Source organism: Rhineura floridana, chromosome 10, assembly GCF_030035675.1.
Source record: "Rhineura floridana isolate rRhiFlo1 chromosome 10, rRhiFlo1.hap2, whole genome shotgun sequence".
In the NCBI taxonomy this organism is placed as follows: Eukaryota; Metazoa; Chordata; class Lepidosauria; order Squamata; family Rhineuridae; genus Rhineura; species Rhineura floridana.
Window position 1 is genome coordinate 45,121,984 of NC_084489.1, and position 22,713 is coordinate 45,144,696.

Below are 22,713 nucleotides of genomic sequence, written 5' to 3' on the forward strand. Positions count from 1 at the left end.
ACTGGGAACGATCTATCGTCCCCCTGATCAAAATGCTCAGGGAGACCTTGAGATGAGATATGAAATTGAGGAAGCATCCAAACTAGGAAATGTGGTAGTAATGGGTGACTTCAACTACCCGGACATAGACTGGCTGCATATGTGTTCCAGTCATGACAAAGAAGCAAAGTTTCTAGATATTCTAAATGACTATTCCCTAGACCAGTTGGTCATGGAACCGACCAGAGGGACGGCAACCCTGGACTTAATCCTCAGTGGGGACCGGGACCTGGTGCAAGATGTAAGTGTTGTTGAACCGATTGGGAGCAGTGACCACAGTGCTATTAAATTAAACATACATGTAACTGGCCAATTGCCAAGAAAATCCAACACGGTCACATTTGACTTCAAAACTTCACAAAAATGAGGGGATTGGTAAAAAGAAAGCTGAAAAACAAAGTCCAGAGGGTCACATCACTTGAAAATGCTTGGAACTTGTTTAAAAACACTATATTAGAAGCTCAACTGGAGTGCATACCACAGATCAGAAAAGGTACCGCCAGGGCCAAGAAGATGCCAGCATGGTTAACGAGCAAAGTCAAGGAAGCTCTTAGAGGCAAAAAGTCTTCCTTCAAAAAATGGAAGTCTTGTCCAAATGAAGAAAATAAAAAAGAACACAAACTCTGGCAAAAGAAATGCAAGAAGACAATAAGGGATGCTAAAAAAGAATTTGAGGAGCACATTGCTAAGAACATAAAAACCAACAACAAAAAATTCTATAAATACATTCAAAGCAGGAGACCATCTAGGGAGACAATTGGACCCTTGGATGATAAGGGAGTCAAAGGTGTACTAAAGAACGATAAGGAGATTGCAGAGAAGCTAAATGAATTCTTTGCATCTGTCTTCACAGTGGAAGATATAGGGCAGATCCCTGAACCTGAACAAACATTTGCAGGAAGTGATTCTGAGGAACTGAGACAAATAGTGGTAATGAGAGAGGAAGTTCTAAGCTTAATGGACAATATAAAAACTGACAAATCACCGGGCCCGGATGGCATCCACCCGAGAGTTCTCAAAGAACAAATGTGAAATTGCTGATCTGCTAACTAAAATATGTAACTTGTCCCTTGGGTCCTCCTCCGTGCCTGAGGACTGGAAAGTGGCAAATGTAACGCCAATCTTCAAAAAGGGATCCAGAGGGGATCCCGGAAATTACAGGCCAGTTAGCTTAACTTCTGTCCCTGGAAAACTGGTAGAAAGTATTATTAAAGCTAGATTAACTAAGCACATAGAAGAACAAGCCTTGCTGAAGCAGAGCCAGCATGGCTTCTGCAAGGGAAAGTCCTGTCTCAGTAACCTATCAGAATTCTTTGAGAGTGTCAACAAGCATATAGATAGAGGTGATCCAGTGGACATAGTGTACTTAGACTTTCAAAAAGCGTTTGACAAGGTACCTTACCAAAGGCTTCTGAGGAAGCTTAGCAGTCATGGAATAAGAGGAGAGGTCCTCTTGTGGATAAGAAATTGGTTAAGAAGCAGAAAGCAGAGAGTAGGAATAAACGGACAGTTCTCCCAATGGAGGGCTGTAGAAAGTGGAGTCCCTCAAGGATCGGTATTGGGACCTGTACTTTTCAACTTGTTCATTAATGACCTAGAATTAGGAGTGAGCAGTGAAGTGGCCAAGTTTGCTGATGACACTAAATTGTTCAGGGTTGTTAAAACAAAAAGGGATTGCGAAGAGCTCCAAAAAGACCTCTCCAAACTGAGTGAATGGGCAGAAAAATGGCAAATGCAATTCAATATAAACAAGTGTAAAATTATGCATATTGGAGTAAAAAATCTGAATTTCACATATACGCTCATGGGGTCTGAACTGGCGGTGACCGACCAGGAGAGAGACCTCGGGGTTGTAGTGGACAGCACAATGAAAATGTCGACCCAGTGTGCGGCAGCTGTGAAAAAGGCAAATTCCATGCTAGCGATAATTAGGAAAGGTATTGAAAATAAAACAGCTGATATCATAATGCCATTGTATAAATCTATGGTGCGGCCGCATTTGGAATACTGTGTACAGTTCTGGTCGCCTCATCTCAAAAAGGATATTATAGAGTTGGAAAAGGTTCAGAAGAGGGCAACCAGAATGATCAAGGGGATGGAGCGACTCCCTTATGAGGAAAGGTTGCAGCATTTGGGGCTTTTTAGTTTAGAGAAAAGGCGGGTCAGAGGAGACATGATAGAAGTGTATAAAATTATGCATGGCATTGAGAAAGTGGATAGAGAAAAGTTCTTCTCCCTCTCTCATAATACTAGAACTCGTGGACATTCAAAGAAGCTGAATGTTGGAAGATTCAGGACAGACAAAAGGAAGTACTTCTTTACTCAGCGCATAGTTAAACTATGGAATTTGCTCCCACAAGATGCAGTAATGGCCACCAGCTTGGACGGCTTTAAAAGAAGATTAGACAAATTCATGGAGGACAGGGCTATCAATGGCTACTAGCTGTGATGGCTGTGCTCTGCCACCCTAGTCAGAGGCAGCATGCTTCTGAAAACCAGTTGCCGGAAGCCTCAGGAGGGGAGAGTGTTCTTGCACTCGGGTCCTGCTTGCGGGCTTCCCCCAGGCACCTGGTTGGCCACTGTGAGAACAGGATGCTGGACTAGATGGGCCACTGGCCTGATCCAGCAGGCTCTTCTTATGTTCTTATGTTCTTATCATTATGATACCTAGTAATCATAAAGTTGTGCTGTTGCCTTCATGTTGTTATGTGAGGTTTATGTCTCTCCATCGCTCCTGACTATGAATGCTATCCTATGTAATGTGGGGCTTTGAGAGGAAAAAGAAAAACCAACCAAAAACCAAACAAACCTCCCACACACATGTTCCCACTTTGGAAAACAGAACCACAGATGTCTACTCTCAAACCCAGCTAACTAACAACAGATCACCACACACATTGATGGTACAAACCCAGCACACCCAACATGTGACAAACTAGCCATGTACTCTGTGACCTAATAGGAACTTGACAACACCCTTGGTTTTGCAGTCCCATGCTGTATTCTAGATAAACATTCGCCCTTCATGTCTCCCTTTTGCCTTGCCAGTTTAGCATGCTTGGTGTTTTAAACAGAATGTGCAAGCTCAGGTTGATCAGTATTATTTTTCAAAATAATTTCAAACACTAGTCTGCACCATATCAGAATTTAGATTTTCTCTTGTTGCTGTTTTAACATTTTTGGGCACATCAACCCAGACTCACTCTTGTGCATAGGACCACTGGTGCAGGTAGTTACTGTTAGACCCTGAACTTAAGGGTCTTACAGGGAGCCCTCCTCTATATCACCATCTGTGTTCCTTCAGTTGTGAAGCACATAATTAACATTGTTCTTCTCTCACTCCTCCCCACTCCCAATTCCATGCTTTACAATAGAGGTGGGGAACTTCAAGGACCAGTTTCTTATCAGGATCAGCCTTGCAGGCCAAATTTGACAGCTGTGTGGGGCTGCCCACCCAGGTAATCCTGGCATGCCCAGTCTGGTCTAAGTGCTGCTGCTGGACCTGTTTTCTGCTGCCGTATGGATAACTGCTCCCCCTGGCTGTGGGGCCTGGAATTTCAGCCTTGAGGCCAGCCCTAGTTGCACCACTGCAGTGAACACTATTTAATATTCTGAATCAAATCATATCTATCTCGTGTTTCATGCTTGTGTGCCTTCTTATCCACTTCATGAACCATTTCACTGGCTTTGGAAAAAGCAACACTATGTGGACATTTGGAGGGGGAGAATTAATAAAGTGGCTTGGTCTTTTTGTGACATTCCTTACTTTATTAAGAATTGCAGGGCCATAGGCCAACACAAGTGCATAAAACAGGTACAGTAAAATTTATATAGATTTAAAACAAAATGTTAAAACAGACAACAACGAATCCCTAACTATTACATGAATACAACCCATCTATTTCATAAGACGGATTATAATTAGCTCGAAGTTTTCGTGCAGCAATTGCGAACAAGGATACATTGTAGGTCACCTCCAAATTGGAGTCAGACAATAGGAAGGTTATTTTGTCCTCTACTGAATTAAGCAAGTAGGTATCTGTCCATTTCCAAAGGAATCTGGATCTGGGATTTTTATAGATTGGACAGTAAAACATTACGTGAGGAAGGTCCTCCGCCATATTAGAGCCACAAATACAGAACCTTTGATCCTTGGGGATTCCAGAGATCCGGCCCTCTCTATCGGCGTTAGGGAGAGAGAAAAAACGTAGAGCAGTAAAAGCCTGTCTAAGTGCGAGAGGGAGGGGATGTATCAGGTATAAGGAACATTGGCAGTCAAACTTAAACCTCCAAAACCAAGGGGCAACCTTACAGTTGATTAAAGCTAGTCTGTCTAAATTCATAGAGTGGAGAAAGACAACCTCACGGAGCCAGTTGTTATTTGGAATTGAGGTAAATTCCTGTAGAGAGATATGATATCTATGTATCAGATCATCTAATTTACAACCCCATAAATTGAAGGAAAAGGGGTGATCGAGACAGAGTTTTAGGATTTCCCTGCCTTGTGACATTCCATCAAATACGCTGGGTTTCTAAACAGAGCCTACAAAAGAAGGCTACATCATTAGTGTCTATGATTGCAGGCAGCAGTGGCTTTGTGACCAGCGCTGGGTCCAGATTCTGGGGGATCCCCAGGCCACATATTCCAAATGGACCCATCTTTTCTTCCTCCTTGTTGCTGTTGCCACTGGCATTGCCCATGTGCTTGCTTTTCTTTCTGGGTTCAGTGTGCACCAGAGGCAGAAAATAAGGCATGCAGATGTTACCAGTCCCCCCCCCCTTGCTTCTCTCATTTGCTCAGAGATTCAGTAACATCAAGGAAGAGGACCAGCATGGCCAGAAGTTTCTTGCCAGGGAGTGGGCCTCAGACAGTTGCATGACCTATTAGTGATGTTGCTATTATACCAACCCCCACACCTGTTTGCATAATTACAACCCTCAGCATTAATTGACAACAGCTGTTGTACATTCCATGTGGCTAACTCAAAGGACTGTGCAGTAACAGCTGACCTTGATCTCAGAAGAAGCTGTTGGCAAGTACAGTGGCCTTTGGTCAGTTCAGCAGCCCTTAGGCCTTACACTGTAATCATTCAGGGGAGAGAACAGCAGCAGCATTAAAAATTAAATAGTAAGAGAAAAATTACTGCCAACCTATATGCTGTGGGATCACTGAGAAAAAAACATGGAAAGAAACATTTGTGCTATGACGGGCCCTGCATAAGAGGCAATGCACAAGCATAAAATTGAATTAACAGAGATATATAGAGAACAGCAAGCTGTATTTCTACTGTATAGAGACGTGACAGTGAAAGATTTAAGAGAGCAGGGACAAATTCTCCAAAGTTCTAAACTCAGTAAATTATGCAAGGAATAAACTATCCCAATGTTAACATTTTCATCATCTGATTGGCCTGTTTGCTAATATATGTACAAGACAGTCCCCAATATTTTATACTACTCTCCCAATATTCCATCACATTTCACCATAACAACAGCAACAACAAGAATCCCAGAATCCCAAACAGAGCGATGCAGATGAGGGCTATCTTAGTTCTTACTAGCTCCCACGGGATTTTATGCAACAAAATAAAAAGTCAGCAATTTGGGCCACAGTTAAGGGACAATACCTGCATCCCACTCCAGACACTAACCTTATCCCTCTACATGAGCCATTGGCTGGAAAACAGGCCAGTGAACAAGCTTCAGGGTGTATTCTCTCCTCACTCCACATTTTTCTCATGCTTTGTACACATGTGCAACAGTAAGGAAAACCTCAGATATTTATTGCTCAGAAACATAAGATAGATATTTAGCAAACACAATAACCATACAATTAAGATGTTAACTTTTTAATTCATGTATTGTTACTTTTTATTCCTTTTTTAAAAATGACGTTATTAAAAACATACATGCACACACAGCAAAAGCTACATGACAGGGACCTAGGTGGCTCATCTGCGGTCCTCCAGATGAGGTTCGGCTTAATTCCCATCAGCCCCAGCCACTATGGGCAATAGTCAGCGATTGTGAAAGGTGTATTATTAATATTGTCACTACTACTACTAATAGAGTATTTGCACCTCGCTCTTCAGCCAAAAAGGCTCCCAGAGTGGCTTTGTTGTTGTTGTTATGTACCTTCAAGTTGATTACGACTGATGGTGACCCTATGAATCAGTGACCTCCAAGAGCATCTGTCATGAGTGATCCAGTTTAGATCTTGTAAGTTCAGGTGTGTGGCTTCCTTTATGGAATCAATCCATCTCTTGTTTGCCTTCCTCTTTTTCTACTCCCTTCCATTTTTCCAAGCATTATTGTCTTTTCTAGTGAATCATGTCTTATGTGCATCAATTAAAATAAGACAGTCCCTGCCCATAGGCTTACAATCTAAAAACAACAACACCACATAAAGGAAAAGGGACAGGGGAGGAAGAGGGGGGAAAGCAAGCTCAGGCACTAATTCTTAAACAAAAGTTCTTATAATGACCAGCAGTCACAAAAACAGTTCAGGGGTAGCAAGCAGGTGCCTGATGAAGCTGGTATTTTGGAAAAGTTATGGAATGAACCCTGCTTCTCATCTCTTCCATTGAGGCAGCCTGATAGAATGGTTTAGTCCATCAAAGCTGGACTAAACTGTAGTCCATCAATATCTGGACAGCCACAAGCGTCCTTTCCCTGTTCAGGGCTTGGGGAGGGGGGAGAAACCAGAACAGTTTGAAACATGGAGCGTCATTTGAAAACAATCAAACAAATAAATGGAAAATGAAGGGCAGAGAAAGAGAAGGAATCAATTTCATGCTCCTGGTACCTTATAGTACTTACCTGAAAAGGAGAAATTAGGTTTGTGGATGTCTCTTTCATCTGCAGAACTGCATGTCCCCACCCCTATATAACTATAAAATGCTCGGGTTTGGCTGTCAGCTGGTAGCCCTTTGGCACTATATAGCATTTCAGTGTCTGAATGCTGTAGTGGACTGGATGAGGGCCAATAAACTGTGCTTGAATCCTGGGAAGACAGAGGGTGTTTGGGTAGGTGCTTCACATGTCCAGGAGATAGGCAGGTTACCTGTTCTGGATGGGGTTGCGCTCCCTCTGAAGGACGAGATCCATAGCCTAGGGGTACTCCTGGATTCATCTTTGTCACTAGAGGCCAGGTATCCTCTGTGGCTAGGAGTGTTTTTTACCAGCTTTGTCTGGTTCATCAGCTACGGCTGGTCCTGGACAGGGATAGCCTGACCTCTGTAGTCCATGTGTTGGTAACCATGAGGCTGGATTACTGCAATGTGCTCTATGTGGGGCTACCCTTTGCCCTGATTTGGAAGCTCCAGCTGGTACAAAATGTGGCAGCCAGATGGCTGATGGGAGCACATGGCCAACAACATGTGACACCACTTTTAAAATATCTGCACTGGCTGCTCATCTGCTACTGAGCCAGGTTCAGGGTCCTTGTATTAGTGTACAAAGCCCTGAACAACTTAGGTCCAGGATATCTTAGGGATCACCTGAACCCTTATATCACAGCTTGATCACTGAGATCATCTGCAGGAGCGGCTTTGATTGTCCCCCGAGTTGGCAAGACTCAATACCAACACAAAATTGAGCCTTCAGTGTCATCGGCCCAGTTCTCTGTAATGCTCTGCCAACAGAGATTCAGCAGGCACCTTCTGTTTTAACTTTTAAGCACCTGCTGAAAACCTTTCTGTTTCGCCAAGCTTATGCAGGCAACTAAGCTGCTTTTTTCCCACAACAGTTGACTTTTGTTTTTATTTTATTTTTAATGGGTTTTTTTTATTTTATGGTTGTTGTTTTTGGTTGTTGTTTTTCATGTGTTGTAAACAGCTTTGATGTTTTTAACAAAGTAGTGGTATACAAATATTTTTATAAATAATTGAATAAACAAACAGGAAAAGGACTCAGAGTGGGAAGGGGTACAGTGGCATTTTGTTTCTAGTCCCACTTGTTATAAACACCACAGGCAGAACCCAGCAAAATTAGCCATGCCTAAGTCCTATTACATTGATTTCAATGGGATTTAGGGAGTAATCCAAACCAAAGATCTACCAGGATGAGTGAATAAGAATCTGGCAGATCTTCAGGTCAGCTAGGACTATGCCAGAGTAAGTCCCTCATCCTGGCTCAGAGCTCAGCCAAGGCTGGCATAAGGCCCCCCAAAAGGGGTGTTCTGGGGGTGTAACTGGGCAGGGCGAGGGGCTTACTTTGGATCCCAACTCTATTCACCTCAGTCATGTGATCTGACAACCTAATGAAACTTACATCAGCAAGAAAAGGTGATGGAAGTCAAACACTATTTTAAAGGCTTGTTTTTCCTCTGCCAGGCTTGGGGCAGCTCAGCTGGCAGCAGCCTGGCTCCTGAACAGGGTTTGGATCTGGTGCACTTTACACCATCTTCCCATAGTTAGGATTGCTCCTTTAGTCATGACTAATTTTTGCTAGATTCTGTCCTGGTCTTTAAGTCTTTCAAGTTGCAATCCCAAAAACACTTATCTGGGATGAAGTCTCACTGAACTCAGTGTTCTGAGTAGACATGTACTTGTGTTGTCAAATAAATAAATTCATGTCCAGCAGGCCACTTCTTAAGGAAGGGATCCTAATCTCCACAATGTGTCCCAGTATGAAGAAGCTGGTCAACAATCAACCACCTGTTATTTGTTGCATCATATTGCCTCCAAAACATTTGGGATAATGCCTGTAAATCTCATGTCACAATAAACTAAGTGGCTTTGGAATGTCACTGTCTTTATCCAGCCCAATCTAGTCCAGTTTACATCAATTTAAATCCCTCTTGAACTCCCATTAACGTAAATTGGATTTACTTCTGAGTAAATGTGTAAGGTTGCACTTTGTGTATACTTAAGAGTAAGTCCCAATGAACTCTTTGAATTTACTACCAGGTAAAAATGAGCTGTTACTAGTGGCAACAATACAATCCTGAGTGCAGTGGTCTTACTAAATGTGAATGAAACCTTTGACAATTATTGGTGTGGAATTAAGAATTATTTTCATTAGCAGTTTTTAAAATCAATCAATAAATAAAGTCCACCCAGCAAATACAAATGCTTGCAGTCACCAGCTAGGCAAGCAACTTGGGAAAAGGAACTGTTAAGCAACTTTTAGCAGACAACCAGGAACTCCTTCAAAACTGTAATTTTGCCTTGGCCTTTTAAATATCAACAATAGATTACATCGTTGGGCATACAATGAATAGGCAATTGTATAATTTAAAAATATCCCAATGAAATATTTAAAGATAGCTGCCATTCATTCTACGGTACAAAGGCTATTTACATGTCAGGAGCATTATAACAGGAAACAAAGATGTATAGTCAGGTCTGTCTCACATCCCGGAATATCAATCTGGAAGCGTGATGCAGATGAATAATTTCATGTTATCAGAAATAGTTTACACCAAGGATAGGGAATCTGCAGCCCACCCAGCTCCTATCACCCCCAAACAGTCAGCGATGACTCAGTGGTGTCTGGAGTGCCACTGGCTCCCCATCCCTGGTTTACATTGACATCTCCATGCCTGGATCTGTTGGCAGAATTAATGGTAACCCGAGCTTCGCCCAAAGATCTTATTTTTAAAAAAGTGATGAAGCGGACATGACAACCACGATTTTGTAGGCGTTGAGCATAAGAGGGCAGGAGATGAAACCTGAGTGCAGCGCTTGAAGCTTCTTCACACTGACTGCGGGCACGAGGTATTCACTTCAATCCCCAGCAACTTTTTTCCTGCAAAGGCTCATAACGCACGCGCAGCAACGAAGTATCGTTCTTTCCGCTTCACGCACCCCTCACCCCACTTCCGGGAGGGGATATTTAAAGGGCCAGCCAAACACACTTAAAAAAAAAAGTCGACGCGTGCGTGTGTATGTATGTGTAGATTAACACGTACTAGGATGGTAGCTTGTTGCAAGTGCGTCTCTTTGAGACAAGATAACAATACAGTGAGGACGAGCTATTTGGGCAGACAGAACAGCGAGCGAGCGCGTGCGTTATGGTTCTTGAGACTCGCAGCTAGATTTGAGGGTCAGAAGTGAGTCAAGCCCCTCTGTACGTCGCGCACGCAGAGCAAGCCTTTCTTCCGGTGGCAGGGGAGATGATAAAAGCCGCCGTTCGGAGTCCCACAATGGAGCTCCCGGCGACTGACTTCACGATGGGCAGCTGTGGCGGCGGCGATGATGACGATAGCAACTCGGAGGCAGTGTCGGCGGGGTCGAGTGAGCCCCGGGAGCGACCCCCACTGGTGTCTGTGGCAGCGGTACTGCCCGCCGGAGGAAGCGGGGAGCGCATGGGCGGCTGCACTCCGAAGCAGTTCTGCGTTCTGCTGGGGAGGCCGCTCATTAGCTACACGGTCTGGGCCATAGAAAGGTAAAGACCAGCCTTCCCCTCACACGGGAAAGAATGTCTGTGTGAGCGGCGGCGCCCACCTGCCTCAGCAAGGCCAACGGCTTTTCATTAGCCCACGCATGCGCATACGCGCTTCTGGGCTACGGGAGTTCCGCACCTCCTCCCTCACCTCAACATATGAAAGAATGAATACTGTACCGTCATTGTCTTCCTTGAGGAATGTAAAGGAAACAGCGTTGGTACATCAGGGAGAAAAATTTCAAAAGTTACAGCTGGGCAACTTTTGTTTGGTCCTAATAAAGGAATTGCCAAACTGTGGATAATAATAGCAGCAGCGTGTCATTCAGCTAGGTGCTGTCCTGAAATTTTCTAGAGGACACAGTTCTGCTTCAATGCTTACATGTTTGTTTGTTTTTTAAAAAGGAGAGGAGTACAGAAATGGAATTCACGCATGTTGCTCAGTTCTGTGCACACTTGAAAGTAAGGTTGCGGACATACTAGCTTCAAAAACAGCCGGAACATTTTCTGTAGCTTTGGTTTAAAACACATTTAAAACGTGGTTGCCCGTGGCTGGACACTCTCCCTTCCCTACTTATGATTAGGACTGCCCACAGCAAAGCATTTTCATTGCATACACCTGGAGTAGCAACAGGGTTTTGAAGTCTGTGTGAAGCTGACTTCAATGTAAAACACTGAACTTCCAAGGTTTTGGAAGAAAAGGGATGGAGTTTTACTAGTGTCCTGTGTCCCAGCATTCAGAAATTGTAGATGCACTGAAGCCAGCAAAACACAACTATGTCTCTACCCTAAAACATGCTGATTTCACTAGGATTTACTTACTCTTAAACAGGGCTTTTATGTGATGGTATTCCTCATTATGGAGTACCTGCACCTCTTTTTGGCCTGCCCATGGCACCCATTTTATCAAGTTAGGAGTACTAGCACCTCATATTTTTTTACCAAAAAAGCGCACTGCTCTCAAGTACATGCACACGCACAGTAAGACCTACATTAATATTTACTACATTAATATTTACTGCTCAAAAGCATTAAAGAATTGCAGTCTTAATCCCATACTTCCAGTGTTTTGTTGCTAGAATGAATGAGATGTTTAAGGCCTAAAGTGTGCTTACAAACTTCACCTACTGGAACTCCTGTCCATGGAGCTAGTTAAGGGTATTTGGAGAAGATTCAGAAAAACTACACCACCCATTCTTTGCTCATGATCACTAATGTATGCTTTAGCATGTTTATTATTATTTTTATTATTATTACAGTTATAGCCCATCTTTTTTCTTAGAAGTTCAAGGTAGTATATGTGGTACATGTTAACTTGGAGGTCCCACTGAGTTCAAGGAGGCTCATGGAGCAATCCTAAATATGGGAAGCCAGCATACTTTATAGTGGCTGAAGTAAAATCGGTGTAAAGGATGCCAGATCCAAATCCCATTTACTAGCGAGACTACTGCCAGATGAGCCGGTTTAAGCCTTTAAAACGGAGTTTGACTTATACTACCCTTTTTGCCAGTGTAAGTTCTGTTGGGTTGCCAGGTCACATGACTGAACTGATCAAAATTGGGATCCAGCATAAGTTCCTCTGCCCGGTCCCGCTCCTGCCATGCCCCTGGGAACTTATGAGGACTTTTTGGGGACTTATGCTGGCCTTGGCTGAGCCCCAGCTGAACCAGGATGAGGAATTTATGTTGGCATACCTCTGGCTGAGCCAGGGTTGGGGCCTTACACTGGTATAGCCCCAGGTGAGTCAGAGATCTGTCAAATCCTAACTCCGCTCATCCTGGCGGATCTAGGGTTAGGATTGCACCCCTAAACTACTTCAGTGGACATTTCCTTAGTCTTCACAGGATTGGTCTGTAATTGGTTTTGAGTATGTAGCTATATATATTCCAAGTAATTTCATATTCTAGGTAATTCCAAATCTTAAAATTGTAGGTTTGTTGGAGAAGATGCAAAGAAAAAGAATTGTAAGCAGTGATGTGGGTTTTGTGGAAAATATTGAATTGGAACATTGGAACATTTTCTAATGCCCTAGAGCGGCCTTTCCCAACTAGTGGGCCACCAGATGTTGTTGGACCACAACTCCCATCAGCCTCAGCCAGCATTGCCAATGGTCAGGAAAGATGGGAATTGTGGTCCAACAACATCTGGTGGCCCACTAGTTGGGAAATGCTGCCCTAGAGAGTGATCTAATTTAGCATGTTTATTTTACTTATGTTTTGTAAACGAGCTAGAAACATTGCCTAATATTTATTTGTAATTGGCATCCATTTAATGTTACTAATGAAGTTATGAAACAGGAAAAATGCCATGGAAAAATAAAGCACTGATCACTCCCCATCATTAACTGTAAGGTTATAAATAATATAATGAACAATATAATAATAATAATAATAAATTTTATTTGTTAGTCGCCTATCTGTCCGAATTAACGGACACTCTAGGCGACTTACAGCAAACATAATAAAATACAATATACAATCAAAAAAGGCACAGGTAGTCTAAAACATCAATTAATACATTACAAAAACTCATCCACCCCGAGGATTCTGTAGGCCTGCCTGAATAGCCAGGTCTTTAAGGCTCGGCGAAAACCCAACAGGGAGGAGGCATGTCGAAGATCCAAAGGGAGAGAATTCCAGAGAGTGGGGGCCACAACCGAAAATGCCCTCTCTCTGGTCCGCACCAGCTTAGCTGTTTTTACTGGTGGGAGCGAGAGAAGGTCCTGCGTGGCTGATCTTGTTAGGTGATCTAATTGGTGATGCTGGAGGCGTTCCTTCAGATAAACTGGGCCGAAACCGTATAGGGTTTTAAAGGTCAAGACCAACACCTTGAATTGGGCCCGGTAAGCAACTGGTAACCAGTGCAGATCTCTTAATACTGGGGTAATATGATCCCGGTGGCGACACTGTGTGATCAAAGGTGCCGCCGCATTCTGTACCAGTTGCAATTTCCGGACAGTTTTCATGGGTAACCCCACATAGAGCGCATTACAGTAGTCTAAGCGAGAGGAAACCAGGGCATGTATCACTCGTGGTAGCAGATGCACAGGAAGGTAGGGTCGCAGCCTCCGTATCAGGTGTAACTGATACCAAGTTGCCCGGCTCACTGCCAAAACCTGAGCCTCCATGGACAGCTGGGAGTCAAGAATGACCCCTAGGCTGCGGACCTGGTCCTTCAGGGGTAATCTCACCCATTCAGCACCAAGTCGATATCTCCCAACCTTCTTTTGTCACCCACGAGCAACACCTCGGTCTTGTCAGGGTTCAGCTTCAGTCTGTTCTCGCCCATCCATCCACTTACGGTCTCCAGGCACTTGGACATGGTGTTCACAGCCAACTCTGGTGAGGACTTAAATGAGAGATAGAGCTGAGTGTCATCCGCATATTGGTGACACTGCAGCCCAAAACTCCTGATGATGGCACCCAGCGGCCATAGTTCTTTGGAAGAGCACATGTTTTATATGCAAGGGGTCCCAGGTTCTGTCCCTGTCATTTTCAGGTATGACTTGGGAAAAAAACCCTTGCTGAAACCTTGGAAAGCCACTGCAAGTCAGTGTGAAGACAGTACTGAGCTAGACAGGCAAATGTTCTGATTTAAGAACATAGAAAGCTGCTTTTTACTGTGTTACTTGGTCATTGTTTTTCAAGTTCATCAGTATGTACCCTTGTGAGCTATGTACATAATTCTTCACGACAGACATTCTGATAAGTTCAAAATAATTCAAAATATTGCACATAATAAAAAAGTTAAAGGGAAAAGATTCCTATGTCATTCATAAATCAAGTGCACAGAAGAAAATATACACAAACAAATCTCATTGTTTGTAGCCCAATGCAGAGCCAGACATGCCTAAGTTTACTGATTTCAGTGGACTATAGACATGCTGAACTCTGCATAGGATTGGGGTGTTAAATGTTCAAAGCTATTAGTAAAGTAATAGTTACCAAAAGTGGAGACAATTGGTGAGATAGAAACACAGTCAGAACCTTAAATGCAACAATACAGCGACTAGTAAGTAGGGACAAAGAGAACTATTACAATAGTTAATGTATAGAAATAGAAGGGGACAACAAAAAGGGAAGAACAAGAGCTCTATTCCAAAAGATTAGAGAAATTAAAGGGAAACTTGAACCAAGAGTAGGCATGTTGAATAATCAACGGGAACACACTGACTGACCAAGATGAAATAAAAGGAAGATGGAAGCAATACACTGAAGAACTCTATAAAAGAGATGCAAGGATGACAGATTCATTCACGGAGGAACCGTATGATGAAGAACCAGAAATTTTAGAATGTGAGGTGAAAGCTGCTCTTAAAATCCTTGGAAAATACAAATCACCAGGAACAGATAGCATACCAATAGAGTTGCTACAAGCTATTGAGACTGAATGTGTCCTAATTTTGACAAAAATTTGTCAAGAAATATGGAAAACTAAACAATGGCCCACAGACTGGAAGCGTTCAATATACTTCCCAATTCCAAAGAAAGGGGATCCCAGGGAATGCAGTAATTATCTAACTATTGCCTTAATATCCCATGCAAGTAAAGTAATGCTCAAGATTCTACAACAAAGGCGCTTACAATATATGAAGCGAGAAATGCCAGATGTCCAAGCTGAATTTAGAAAGGGAAGAGGCACCAGAGATCATATCACAAATAGACTTTGGATAATGGAACAGACCAAGGAATTTCAGAAGAAAATCACCCTGTGCTTTTTCGATTACAGCGAAGCCTTTGACTATGTAGATCATGAAAAGCTATGGAATGCTTTAAAAGAAATGGGAGTGCCACAGTATCCTATTGTCCTGGTGCACAACCTATACTCTGGACTACTGAAAGGACAGAATATGGAGAAACCGATTGGTTCCTGATCGGAAATGGTGTGATATAGGGGTGTATTTTATCACCCTATTTGTTTAATCTATATACAGAACATATACGGAAGGCAGGATTGGACCAAGATGAAGGAGGTATGAAAACTGGAGGGAGAAATATAGATATGCAGGTGATACCATACTACTAGCAGAAACCGGTAATGATATGAAACGAATGCTGATGAAAGTTAGAGGAAAGCACAAAAGCAAGACTACAGCTGAACGTCAAAAAGACCAAAGTAATGACAACAGAAGATTTATGTAACATTGACAATGAGGACATTGAACTTGTCAAGGATGATCAGTACCTTGGCACAGTCATTAACCAAAATGGAGACAAACGTCAAAAAATCAGGAGAATGCTAGGACTGGGGAGGGCAGCTATGAGAGGACTAGGAAAGGTCCTCAAATGCAAAGATGTATCACTGAACACTAAAGTCAGGATCATTCAGACCATGGTATTCCCGATCTCAATGTATGGATGTGTAAGTTGGACGGTGAAAAAAGCGGATAAGAGAAAAATCCACTCATTTGAAATGTGGTGTTGGAGGAGAGATTTGCACATACCATGGACTGCGAAAAAGACAAATAATTGGGTGTTCGAACAAATTAAACCAGAACCAGAACAGAAGCTAAAATGATGAAACTGAGTTTATCATACTTTGGACACATAATGAGAAGACATGATTCACTAGAAAAGACAATAATGCTGGGGAAAACGGAAGGGAGTAGAAAAAGAGGAAGGCCAAATGAGAGATGGATTGATTCCATAAAGGAAGCCACAGATCTGAGTTTACAAGATCTGAACAGGGTGGTTCATGACAGATGCTCTTGGAGGTCACTGATTCATAGGGTCACCCTAAGTCGTAATCAACTTGAAGGTACATAACAACAACCAATACTCCTTAATAATATTTAGAATTGACTCATTTTGGAATCGCTTTCCCAATCTTTACAGAATCTCCAGGGAATGGACCTCACCAATACACATAATCACACTTTTTAACTTTGCAGTTATTTGGCGTAACTACCATCCCCCTTCTGTATTTCCCTGCTATGTGTGGCATACCTTTCTTGTTCCAGCTGCTCCTGTTGTCAGTTTTGCTAGATGGTCTCTAACACTGGCAGATGGAAGAGCACCCAGACATGGCTGATGAGTTTGATCAAATTAGGTGAGCACTTGCCCGACCTCACTTTATATAGCATGTGGTAATGGGAAAAAAAGTATTGCCAAAAAGATGCCAAAAACAGGAGCAGGAGGCTCATTTGTGTTACTACTCTATATGACTAGCTGTTCTTATTGTTTTTTTCTTTCGTAGTTAAGTGAATGGGCTCTCTGAATAGTCTGGCAGGTGGATAAATTGTAATTTTGCACACCACCACCCAATTCACCTTAGGAGAGTTTGTGGTGACTTACAAAACCTTTAGTTTTTTGCTTGTGAGGAACAATTCAGTCAGCGGCCTGTTTACCATGTACGAATGTACAGAAAGGAAAAGGACCTGGATATTTGATGAAGGGTTGTACTTGTTAGCTTTCAGAACAGTGTGTTGAGGTGGGCAGTGGGAACACAGTTAGGGATTACTAGGGGTTTGCCCTGGAACTTGTGTGTAATACTGGGGCTGTTTATGAGTGCATCTATACTGTGAGTGCAGAAGTGGAGTACTATTCTGTCCTAGAAAGCCTTCACCCTCAGGCAGAAGGGAGCACTTTATGTGAATTTGGCTGAAGATGCAAAATAAACAGCACATAAGCTGGGTTAAAAATACTGTATTTAGAAGGGAAAGAATCAAGGCTGTCACTCAAAATCAACAGATTGGTTTAAACTGATTGCGTGGAATCCTTTCAAGCATTCCCTATTACCTCCAAATGATGCCAGAGGAGATTTATCACCATTCTGTCCCACAAAGCCCAGTGCTGGTGGTGGGACCGCTGGCATGGATAGCTGCAGCTAATATTCTGTTATCACTAACTTCTCTATACCACATTTATATAGGTGTCGATAAACCTATGTTCATTCTTTCTCTGACCTCTAAATCCTCTGCTTGTGCCACCCTAAATCTCTTTTCCTTGTTTGCACCCATATTTTCTTCCAAGAAGCCTTCTCTGACCCCATCCTGGGTGGGGTTGCCTTCATTCTTTACAGATGCCGGAGTATTATTGTGTCTTGCTTTGAGCTTTGGCAGCACTTTATACTGTGTCATGCTACTGCCTCAATCTCTGGGTCTCATCAGCAGCTAGTACCCTTGTCAGAACACACATCAAAAGACACCCTCCTAATCTGTGTCCTCCTTCCAGTATCTTCTAACTGTAGACCTTCTTTTCCTTTCAATAAGTGTTTGATGGCATCTTGCCCTGAACAGGACCACCTCATCCTTGGCCATATATAAAAGGCTGTCTTTAGTTGGGCTGAACAAGTATCTCCCCTACCCCTGAAGGGTACCATGTGATGTACCTTTTCTGAGAGCTGGGGTCTTCTAACACGGACGTCTGGAAAACATTTTAGCACAAAGTTAAAAGCTCCATAATGTTCCAGAATCCTTTTGTTTGTTTGTTTGTTTGTTTGAGAGGACGTATGACCCATGATTAGCTTTGTGATATATTTTGGTCTAGTTCTTGCTGAAGTCTACTTAGCAAAAGGCAGAAATTGATTCCATCTACAACTTTTCACTAGTTTGAATGAAGTTATCTGTTTCATTATCGTGATGAAACTAATTCATGAATTCCTTCTTGAGTACCTCTGCATTATATTCTTTTCATGATGCTATAGGGTAAAAAGGAACTTACAGAATATTGTTGATAAGAATGTGGGATGTTCTGCCTCTTGACCTCCTTTCCCAAGCTTAATTATCACCCCTTAATATAAAACATGAACTTTCCATTTGGCTTCAGTTACAAAATAGACATGAATGCATGCATTGTTGTGTAGTAGCTTTTTAAGCAAAACTAAATAGATTTTTTTAAAAAAAATATTCTTCTTTACTGGAGTTTTTGTGTTTGCATTAACTTCTACATTAGAGGTTTAGATATAGGGTTATATCCAATGGTGGCTTTGCCTCAGTGAAAAGCACTTCAACTCATGTAGGACATGATCTGTCCAATTTCCACCAATCTCTTCTATCTTAAGGCCCCTTGAAAAGCTGCTTCTGAGGGTTGGGTGCCCTGTGGAACAGTAGGGATATGGCATGAGTAGGAAGGATCTACAAAAGGAGGAGTCTGGGTTGCGCAAATGGAAGCGCCTTCACTAAGGCAAAGCAAGATTGGATTCATAATATGCAACCCTGATCTTGTATTGGCATAAGGAATTAAACAGATACCTTGGTAGAGGCATAACAGGAAACAAAGATTGAAAAAATGTTTTTAGGACTTGGTATAGTCTTGAGAAATTAGTGATAGGGTTGCCAATTCCACAGGAGAGGTTCTTGTGTCTAGAACTACTGAAGGACAGGGTGAAATTAAACAAGTGCAGCTTTCCTCTTGGAGATGCAGGACAGGGAAGTACTACTGATGAAAATTATTCCTGTTTGCAGCTGTTATAGACCCAAAAGCCTGTTCCTCTCCCAGAACACAGTTGCCAACTCCACTGCAAATTTCCCTAAGGCTGTACTCCATTATAGGAAAAATATTTTCTTATATCTCTAATAAGCAACATATGTCTAAGAATATTTTGTATCTTAACAAATAGTTGTGAATAAAGTCTGGTCACAGGATTGGTTATTTTGTTGAATAAATGATATGTTTTATGATTTGAGTAATTAATGCAGATATTTCTGTTGTGTAAAACAGCCTTTGCCAAGTATGTTACTTATTTCACCATGGTCCTGTATATGTGGACCATCTCTCCCTGTTTTTTGTTGTTGTTCTGGTTCCTAAATGGCAAACAAGTAAAATTATACAAACTCTGAAATATATTTTACCAATAAACTTTTTTTCCCAATTAGAAGAATCTTTACTAGAAGAATACCCAGAATGATTAGGAATATGCATAAAATTATTTTCTTCAATGCCTTATAGAATCAACTGGATATCTGACATTGTTGTGGTGGTATCTTCGGAGAATGTTGAAAGAATGAAGTCTATCATAAAAAAATATGGCCACAAACGAACAATAGTAGTCGAAGGTGGAATGACTCGTCATAGATCAATCTTCAATGGATTGAAAATATTTGTGAATAGCCACCTTCTCAGTTCACCGCTCCAGAAACCAGAAGTAGTAATAATCCATGATGCCGTGAGACCATTTGTTGAGGAGGACATACTTTTTAAAGTAGTTATGGCTGCCAAAGATCATGGGGTAAGTACTGTAAAATCATGGAACTCTTTAATGCTGAGGTAATAAGTGGTGTGACAAAAGGCTTATGTTATAAGAACAAGTGTTACAAGTATTACACTGGTTTGTTTTAATGTGTTGTAAACCCCTTTGGTGTTTTTAATGAAATAGTGATGTGTGTGTGTGTGTGTGTGTGTGTGTGTGTATACGTATATATATATATGTATATGTATATGTATATATACGTATATGTATATATACGTATGTATATGTATATATGTATATATATATATATATGTATATGTATATATGTATATATATATGTATATGTATATATGTATATATATGTATATGTATATATGTATATATATGTATATATATATATGTATATATATGTATATATATATATGTATATATATATGTGTATGTATATATATATATATATGTGTGTGTGTGTATATATGTGTATATATATATGTGTGTATATATGTGTATATATATATATGTGTGTGTGTGTGTATATATATATATGTGTGTGTGTGTGTGTATATATATATGTGTGTGTGTATGTATATAAGAACAAACTGCAGTGATCACTCGACTTTTGATTCCATTTTAGATTAACTGTAGCTTGCCATGATGTCCAAACCCAGACACACTGTAGTTAATGTTAACTATGGTTTGTTGAAACATACTACCTTCAAACCATAGTTTGTAAATATGGGGACAATAGTCAAGAAATCAGAAGAAGGCTAGGACTGGGGACGGCACCTATGAGAGAACTAGAAAAGGTCTTCAAATGCAACGATGTATCATTGAACACTAAAGTCAGGATCATTCAGACCATGGTATTCCTGATCCCTATGTATGGATGTGAAAGTTGGATAGTGAAAAAAGAGGATAAGAGAAAAATCAACTCATGATTCACTAGAAAAGACAATAATGCTGGGAAAAACAGAAGGGAGTAGAGAAAGAGGAAGGCCAAACAAGAGATGGATTGATTCCATAAAGGACACCACAGACCTGAACTTACAAGATCTGAACAGGGTGGTTCACAACAGATGGTACTGGAGGCCACTGATTCATAGGGTCGCCATGAGTCGTGATTGACTTGAAGGCACATAACAATAACAACAACAAAAAGCAGTAGCATGAACTCAACAAAGAACGATCCAGAATCAGTGCTGCCTGTTAGGTCTTCAGAATGCTTTTGAAGCAGCACGAGCCAACAGATCCCATACCTACGTCAAACCAAAATCCAAGAACATTTTTGGAAGCATTTTAACTGGCCTTTGTGGTTCAGGGTTAAATTTGGTGGTGGTGGGGAAGTGACAGTTATTTAATTAGACTAAATTTTGCCCTGTTTTGATGAGTATTGTTCCTTACTTATGGCCCACTGGGATGGGGCAGGGTGTAAAAGTTTGTTTCTAGTTGTGGCCCACCGCTGAGAGAAGGATCTTTGATCCAGCTGAAGCTTCCATGAGCGGTAAGAGTGGGAAGGTGGTTTTAGCTAATTCTCCCTTCATCCTTCACCAATTCCTATGTTGTTCCAAAGGATTCCCCAACGGGGCTACAGAAGCACAGGGGGATAAGGAAAAATACTCTCCCTCTTTCTACTCACAGAAACATCTGCTGGTCAGTAGACACAATTGAATATAACCCAATAGCTTTAGGTATAGTCTTAAACATACTTGCCAAGATACAAATAACCACACAACTAATCCCATATGCCACAAAGGGGCTTTAAACTTGCGGGTCTTGAATGGGAGTCCCCTGTCCTAGATGGTAAACTATTTCTGAAACTGAATGGAGTTTCAAATGCAGTTTGTGGTAAAGCATAAATAATCTGCTGTTAAAGAAAAAAAATCCCACTGGGCACACACAAGCTCCGTGCTTGCCTGAGTTGCTCTTGGATACTGGCCGTTATTAGAAAGTCCAGTTAATCTTTGTAAAATGTATTTACCAACAGAGTGAGTTTAGAATTGCAGCCGAAGTAGACTGTATAATTTAACTGTTTAAAAACAGTATATTATAATCAAATTGGATATATTCATTTTATGGAAAGGTCTAAGAGAATTTAATATATAGGTATATATGTATGTGTGTGTGCACACACAGATAGATATATTGTATTTCTTAAATAGCAAAATGTGTATCATTTTATTAGACTTTATTTAAATACTGTAATAAGTAATTGAATATGCAGAATTAAATAATTTGATCATTTATACCAATTAAGTGCAGCAAATACAGAATTTTGAACTTGAATGAAGTGACAGAACAATCCAAATGCCAGGAAGCTGGCGGAGGGGGGGGCAGTGGAGAAGAAGCCAGTGGAAAGCTCAGTGGAATCCTTCTCCTGCTCAGGAGCCACTGGCCTAGTTGAATGCCGGCTCCATTGGGAGCCATGCTCACTAGCTGGCCGGGAATTGCTGGCTCTGACAAATAGGCCTCCCAGGGAGTAAACGCTTTTCATAGGCCATAATGGGAATTAAATAAAATTGTTTTACTGCGCCGGCCTTTTGGCCAGCAGAATTTGCAGGGGGATTGGGACCTAGGGGAGGGCTCTGAACACTAGGAGGATCTTGTGTAAGTCCGCTCCATGGCTCCTCCCCCGCCATGTCTGTGGAATGTCCTGTTTTCAGGGTTTCCACCAGCTTCTGTCAGCCCTCCATCTATTGGGCTGGCTGTCCCTGGTGGATCCCCAGCAGTGCCGGTAGGCTTCTGGTGCCATCATGGATCAGCTGCAGTGGAGGACTGCTGCTGGGAGCCTACTGGCACAGCCCGGGCTCCGCAGCATCCAGCTGAACCCAGCCTGGCAGAAAGGTGGGTGGATTGCACCCTAAGAAATAACAGATTTGTTTGCTTCTTTAATGTTAATTATCAACCACAGGCTCTAAGGCTGCAGTCCATTACACATTTAACTGGAAATAAGTCCCATTGAAACCAACAGAGCTTCCTTCTGAGTAGACATGTATTGGATTGTACTGTTAATCCTCTTATCTGTTCTGCAGTATCCAGAAATGCTTGATACATTGTAACTTTTGTTACAATTCATTGATCTGCTGCGCTTTGTGTTCCCATCAGCAGTATTTTTTAAACAATTATCTTTGGTATGGTGTATTAAAATATTTCTAATTGCTC

General features: G+C 41.7%; 1 protein-coding gene across 3 annotated transcripts in view; it reads left to right on the top strand.

Moving 5' to 3' along the window:
• Positions 1–9,854: 9,854 nt before the first annotated feature.
• CRPPA (CDP-L-ribitol pyrophosphorylase A) overlaps positions 9,855–22,713 on the top strand; it is a 109,423-nt gene continuing 96,564 nt past the window's right edge. Inside the window, exons 1-2 of one of the 3 annotated variants that reach the window (XM_061586576.1) lie at positions 9,855–10,428; positions 19,314–19,593. In XM_061586576.1, coding sequence (XP_061442560.1) covers positions 10,157–10,428; positions 19,314–19,593 — 552 coding nt within the window. In that variant the 5' untranslated portion in view covers positions 9,855–10,156. The remainder of the gene's footprint in view (positions 10,429–19,313; positions 19,594–22,713) is intronic. The other 2 variants (XM_061586574.1, XM_061586575.1) reach the window with 2 other exon arrangements.